The sequence below is a fragment of the Rhea pennata genome, chromosome 12, assembly GCF_028389875.1.
Source record: "Rhea pennata isolate bPtePen1 chromosome 12, bPtePen1.pri, whole genome shotgun sequence".
In the NCBI taxonomy this organism is placed as follows: Eukaryota; Metazoa; Chordata; class Aves; order Rheiformes; family Rheidae; genus Rhea; species Rhea pennata.
The window spans coordinates 6,782,425-6,789,703 of record NC_084674.1 but is presented as its reverse complement, the minus strand read 5'-3'; the positions used below and the strand labels follow the sequence as shown (position 1 = coordinate 6,789,703).

The window sequence follows — 7,279 nt, the reverse complement described above, 5'->3', positions numbered from 1 at the left end:
TTTGTAACAAAAAAGATTTTTTTTTTTTTTTTTTTTTAATCCTGATAAAGAAGATTATTGGGAAGCTATTAAAAAATCCCTTATTGTGGTACAGATGGATTTAAAAAAGTGTTAGATCTTTCCAATGAACACTAATAGAGTGCTCTCCTCTTGGTTGGATTACTCAGGTAAGGAGCTTCTTTAGGATTTAAGATTCAGAAAGCAGATCTGGAACTCAGATAATAACTGGAGGAGTACTCACTGTTTGCTACAAGTAATAAGATGATCTCTTTGCATAAAGTGTGTGTGAGATAAGAGTTTGTTAACAATCAAGTATGTGAGGAGATGATTGTAAATGCTGGGGATTTAGCAAAAGTAGTTTGAAATGTTGTTTGAGAAAGCATTTTTTTTTAAAGTGAACTAAAATTTGGAGAGCTAATAATCAAAATAAGGTGGAATAACTAAGTCTTCTGTCCATGTGTTTAATATGATGCCTGAAGAAAGACAGGAACATTTAGCAGACTAAGTTTGGCTTTGGTTTATTTTTTGCCTAGGATTCATAAAGTTCATCTTAAATAAGAGCCCAAATATCTGCAATATCACTATGTGTGAGAGTCACCTTTCCCTTTATCTCCTTTTTTTTAAAAAAAAAAAAAAAAAAGGCATGGGAGCACCAAAAATGACAATAAGGTATTTATTCCTGAGGACCCGAGAAGTCTGATGGGAGCTCTATTTTGTAAGCTTAGTCTAAAAACAGAGGAGGGAAAAAGTATACTGTATACAGTAAAGTAAATGGTAGGAAATTAATTATATGCTGGATAGTGCATTAAACAGCTAGTACAGAGAAAGGAAAAGCCTCATGCTAATCAAAATAATACTTTAGTGTTTTCAGTTAATTATACTTGTAAGTTCTTTTTTTTTTCTAGCCAGTTAAACTTCTCAAAGATTGTCTACTTTAAAATAAGAGAAAACTTCTAAGAATGTTATAGTAACACTTAAATTTCATTATTATTCAGTACTGCTATTTTTTCTACTGCAGAAATCCTCCTGATAGGTCACATACCAACTCTGTTTTCCTTAATCTTTCTGTGAAGGTATTTTTTTTTCCTTTTTTTTTCTTTATTTTTTTCTATGCAAGAGGTTTTTATCTTCCAAAGTCTGTTTTCCTCTGTGAAAATGTTCAGCTGATTGGATTATTAGCTAGAAAATGGCATCGCATCATTGGCTGAATAAGGAGAGTGCCTGAAGTTTGATTAATTTGGCAATATGAAATGCAGCAGAAGGTGTTGTTAAGGGAACTGGACGATGTGTAGCGTAACTGAGCCTTGCAAACCTCCCAATCCTTGCAGGCTTTGAGAAAAGAGCTGTTGAAGTTAAACTTGGAGAATTTAGTCAGTTAGTGCAATAATAAAGACAATTATGAAAATACACACCTATATTGGATGGCCAGGTGTGCTGGTGGACAGAGAATTCTTTTTCCTTTGTGGAAGAAAAACAGAAAAAGACTCTTGTTGCTATCTGCTTTGTGAAAAGATCGGCCCTGCTATCTAATACATATGAAATTCAGTTGGGCAATATTTGAGGTTTTTACACTGGTAGGTCAAATAAAAGGAAGCTAATTTTTATCAGGAGATTGGAACACAATTCTGAGAAACAATTACTGTTTAGCAGACAGTGATGTGATTAAGAATTAATCTTCACAGAAGTCAAAATCAACAATCTACCTACTGGATCGGTATTAGCCTTACAGTCTAGAGGGTGGAGTATGCTTGAAATGCTTCTCAGACATCTGATAATGTTGTATGTCTGTCTATAATGTATTTAAAGTAGTTCTGACCCTGTCTGAAGATCACTGGTTTTGCCCAGCCTTGTGAATTCTCCTCTTGTAAGTTCAGCAGTAGAACAGTGTGGGAATATTTCTCAGCCTTCTGCTTACACTGTGTTTTTTTTTTTTTTTTTTTTTTTATTTTTTTTTTATTTTTCCCCCTAGTACTCGGATCATTATAGTTTCATTTTTGCTGCTGAATTATTAAAGTTATGCAGGCTCTTGTGTTGACATCTCATTACCTCAACTGTCCTTTTTGGATGTGACCTCTGTTGTATGACAATTGCGTCCTACAGGGGGAAAAATAACTAGGAACAAAAGATGTTTAACAAAAGAATTTTTTTAAAAAAAAGTTGTAATGGAAGCTGACTATTCTGTGTGCTGTGAGGTGATGGATAATCATGTCTGTCTAATATTTTGTTTAGAGAATGGCAGTGGTCTCTGCAATGTCCTGGGTCCTGTATTTGTGGATAAGTGCCTGTGCAATGCTGCTCTGTCAGGGGTCCCTCCATCACACTTTCCAGCAGCATCACCTGCACAGACCAGGTAGGACTGAGATCAGCTGTGGGATGCCATAAGATTGCAGGCACTCTGCCCGTGCTCATGTCTGTCTTGATAAATGATTGAATAATCGTAAAATCCATTTTATCATTTAACTTTTATGAGTTGTTTGCCTTGATACTGCAGAGTGTCTTTTCCAGACAGCCTAAACGTGTTGTGCTTTGCCAAGCTGATGTTGAGGTATTCATCTTTTTACATTGTCTTCTAACAACTTTCCAATGTGGGAATCCCATTTGAAACAACAGCTTAATTTCTTTCTCTGTCTTTATTTCTATCTCCTCATTCTCCTCCTTTATTACAGTAGTGAATGGAAGTAGAGCTTGGAAGGATGTTATTACAATATAGTTTTGGGTACTTTGTTTGCTGTATCTAACCCAAACTGGATGTTGGTTACTTCAAATACTATTAGCCAAAATCCACTCAGCCATTAGTGTTTACTGTAGTGTAAATGAGAGATACAGCTATTTGGTTTTCAGAAGTAAACTTGAACATCCTATGAAGTTGCAGGAGTGTAACCCAGAGGAGAACTTGGGCCTGTCTTTCAATGGAGGTGAATGTGTGTAAGGCCAGAATTAGTCCCACAGATTTGGAAAACTTTACTCATTTTGACTATGGTGATCCACAGAGACTGTATGCTAATATCTTTACTACTCCTGTGCTTTTCTTAATAGCAACTTATCATGTTAAGTTTTCAACTCTTAATTACATTTTGGAGCATATGTGCCATGTTAAAAATTGAGGACTTGGCATAGTCTAACACAGTATTATCAACTAGTTAAAATTAGACAGGGTAAGTGTTTCACTTTGTAAATGCTGATTCAAAGAAAGGAGGGAGAAGTCTTAAGAGCTTTGGAAAGGAAAGATGGGAAATGTTGAACTGTAATGATGTGTTGTCTAATATGTGGTAATTAATGCTTTATGGTTTTTAATCTAATGGAATTACCATCAAAGGTAGATGATAATTGAACTGTAAGTGTTCTACAATCTAATGATTAAAAGTTTTTTTTCCCAACTATTTTTCCTTGTCCAAAAGTTGCGTGTATTGGCATCTTCTTGCTTTCTTGTAAAAAGCATGCATAATGTAGAGCACTAGACCTAAATCTTTGATAGACCAACTCTAGGTGGTTGTGTTAGTGCATTAGATTAATAATGATATTGTCTTTGCTAGCTGGCACTGGAAGCTTAAGAGTATTTGAAATTTGAGTGATGGTCATATTTGGGAACTGCAAGGAAATGAACAAAATATTTATAACAATACAGTTGTGAGTAATGCTGCTGGTAATCTGAGTCTGTCCTCAGTGAAGGAAATAAAACCCAGCTCAGCTAAACAGATAGGTAAAAGGAAAACGTAATCCTTCTGTGTAAAATCAGTTGAAACAAGTGACATTATGAGGAAAAAAAGTGCTGGGCAGATCCAGAGCTCTGTAACATTTGCCTAAGTGTGAAAAATCGCCTCTTATGAAGCAAGAACAGCAAGACACTGGATGCATAGTAAGTGTTGGGGAAATGTGAAAAATGACAAAATCTTTCACTCAGAGATGTGATACAGATAGAGTGAAGGTTTTACGGCTGCCTCATCACCTATTTAGAAACAGCCAGGCTTTTCCTCTTGCGAGCCTTTCCCCGGCAGCTTCTGCGCGCCCTACATGAGTAAGATTGATGGTGTTCTGATCGCGGGCAGCCAATTTCAGTCTCCCAAGAAATAATCCACTACACTGACAGATGAGTGGAATTTGACATGATGTTCACCTCGGATTCAGATTGTGCTGCACCTGGGAAGTACCAGCTCGTGAGTGTCCTTTTGGGAAACTGTTCGAGATCTTGGACAGTTTCTGCTGTCACAACAGAAAATCAAGACAGCGTTTTAAGGCCATGAATTTGCAGTCTGCTAACCAAATGCAAAAAGGTTGTATGTAAAAGGGATGGAAATATGTTAACCAGCAAACTGAGTGATTTTAATGTATTCAACTGCAGTCCCTGAGCACGCCCTATTTTTCATATTTATAATATTAGGAATGCGTCATTTACTTTTAGTTAGTCACTGTGTAAGTAAGATTAAAATGTTCAGGCAAATAAAAGTGAATAAAAATGGCTCATCTGCATCCAGTGCATAATCTCAGTAATTTAATATTTGGTATATGAAGTTTCGACTTATTGAATCATGGCAAATATAGCTGTAATCAATAGCATGCTCAGCATACCTTTTCTTTCAGTTCGTGATCTTCCATAGATAATGAGATGCTCTGAAATAAGAGAGGTTTTGAACAGTTCAACTCCAGCGTGGGGCAACTTTTGTATAAGATAATTAAAAAGGTAGATTCCAAACTGTTTTGCACTTCTTCTCCTTGATGAATGCAAGAGTGCCACTAAGCACAAAAAAGTGCAAGTAGAAAAAACACTACATCACCATTTAGTGGATTTAGCATAATAAACTTGAACTGAGCTCAATGGATTAACACAGTGAATATACCCATATATCGGTTAATCCAATTTTGAAACACTAGAAATCAGGGGCAGCGTTTGAAAAGGTTGGTTTATCATTAAAGTAGATTTCTTTTTTTTTTCTCCTGAAACTTTCTTAAGCGTAAGTGTCTATCTGCAAACACATGAGTTTAAAGCTTTCTTTCAGTGTAGTATATGATATTATAATTCAGTACTTTATTCCATTAGACAACTTAGCAGAAGGTACAAACCCAAAATCAAATGAGATAAAGCTACAGTCACTTACAAATGCTGTCACACAAGATGGTTCATTTTCTGTGAAATGTTGGTAGAAGGGCACAGATAGTAAGGGCATAGTAAATATTCTTTAAATATAGCATAATCTATTTTATATTATTTGCACCTCTTCATGCATTATTATTTCTTACCTCATTAACATAAAGGTTTAAATGCTTGCTATTAAATACTTAATATTGGTGAATGTTTCGTTTAAATGTGATAGGTGAGGTAGGCAGGGTAGATTTTTGTGCTCCTCAAGTTGGAGCCAGAGGAGATGACCTTACTTGCTTTGGTGTAAGGTAGCAGAACACCACTGCAGTAATCCTCCTTGGGTAATACAGGTGCTTTTTTGCAGTTCCTTATATGAATGCATTTCATTTCTATGAAAATTTATTAGGCAAAAGATATATGAAAGCACTCACAGGAAATAATTCTATGTGGAAACAGATCTTAAAAAAAAAAAAAGAAAAAAGAAAAGAAAAAAAAGAAAAAGAAAAAACCATGTCATTTCTGTATGATTTAGTAAGAAACAGCAGTAATGAGAATTCCATGTTGGCCATTTTAAGCTGTAACATGCAGTTGTAGAGCTATTGAATTGGCCTGAGGATTAGAGTAGACAGGCTGTGATTTGCAGAGTTAGCCAAGTGCCTGTGATAGCCTGTTGATCATCTGATTGACAGAATTGACTCCTTCCTAGAGGCAGGAAGTAGAGGCTGGCGTTTGGCAGGACAGTAAGATATTAACAAATCAAAGTGCTGTCTCAGAGGGTTCAAGTCTAATAATAAAAGAAAACCAACAACAGTGAACCCCTCAGTCTTACAATTCTTAGCAAATCTTTCACCATTCCAGTCTGTAAATGCGACCTGTGTTGCAGGCGGTGAGAACCATCAGCTTCCACTGAGTTGCAGTGGACAACAAACTAGTCACATGTGGCTTAAAGTACATTGGAGTTGCCTGTAAGTCTATGTAAAATGATTAGCTAAGGATGCCGTGTCACTCTTCTGTGGCAGTTACATACACTGTGGAGATGTAGGGCAGATTAAAAAAAGAAAGTATACCTACTATAGCAATGTTGGCTTTTGCAAATATGTTATTTTAAAAATAGGTCTATTCAGACTAAGAAATCATGGTTTGAATCAAGAGTGCAATCATTCACACATCCACTGAATACCAAGTGTTACGTATTTACCTTTACTGTGAGTAGTGTGTGAGTAGTTAATCGTGTGCCAATTAAAAAGTGGCTCTTTCTCCTCACAGTTTGGAGAGAAATTGGTGTCAAAGCAATTCTGTACAAACTAACTATTGACATCAAATTAAAAGTGCTCTGAGTGTATTTCTTAGCAGACAGACAGCATTTTACAGCAACTTGAGTCTATGGCTGTGAGCAAAAAACTTAGTTCTGATCTTGGCCTTTCCACTAAGTTTTCTAGCCTTGGGGGAAATGGCATATTTTCACATTTCAAAAGACCTACCATTTTCATGTGCCCCAAATTTGTGGCTATTCAGTTCAGGACAGTCTGGGAGGAATGCTGGTCTGAATCTTAATTCCTCTGTAAAGTGTAAATAAAATAGTTTCTTCTATACTTGGCAGAGCAATGGAAATTTGGAGGATTAATCAAATGGGATTTTTGCTCTTGGTATTGATAAAAGCAAATCAAGGACAAGGCAGCTGATGTATGAATGTATATCACTTCGGTGACTGGTGAAGGTAACATCCTGTGTGAGTGCAAGCTGTTCCCCTCATACAGTATCCAAAGTACCACGCAGCAGCGTAGCCTGTATCTAGTCAATCAGGTCAGGGACGTGAAAGCTGGTGACTAGTGTTTCTTGCTGTGTTAATTAAAATGAACAAATTGGAAGAGGTGCAGGACCTAATTCAGATCTTGTTTACGCCAGTAGAGACAGAGCGCCATGAATATGTCCCAGTTTGTTCAAGATCAGGAAAGTCTGCTTGTAACTTGATTTCCAGCAAGCGACTGAGAAATGCCATCTGTCTTTGATACCTGTTATTGATACCAAATCTGTGTTCTGGCCTCCACAGTCTGTCTTTGAAAATGTGAAATTGTCAACTCCTGAGTAAAGAGATTCGGGCTGGAGGCATTTGCTGTATTTCTGGGCCCAAACAAAGCCATTTGAATGTAGGAGGACAAATGTATTTGTACATGTTTGGCGTATGCAGGGAACTGATGCGTT

General features: G+C 36.6%; 1 protein-coding gene across 1 annotated transcript in view; it reads left to right on the top strand.

The window, feature by feature from the left end:
• The first annotated feature begins 2,232 nt into the window (after positions 1-2,232).
• The window catches only part of TAFA1 (TAFA chemokine like family member 1), a 218,165-nt gene continuing 213,118 nt past the window's right edge, over positions 2,233-7,279 (top strand). Inside the window, exon 1 of the mRNA XM_062585686.1 lies at positions 2,233-2,350. Coding sequence (XP_062441670.1) covers positions 2,233-2,350 — 118 coding nt within the window. The remainder of the gene's footprint in view (positions 2,351-7,279) is intronic.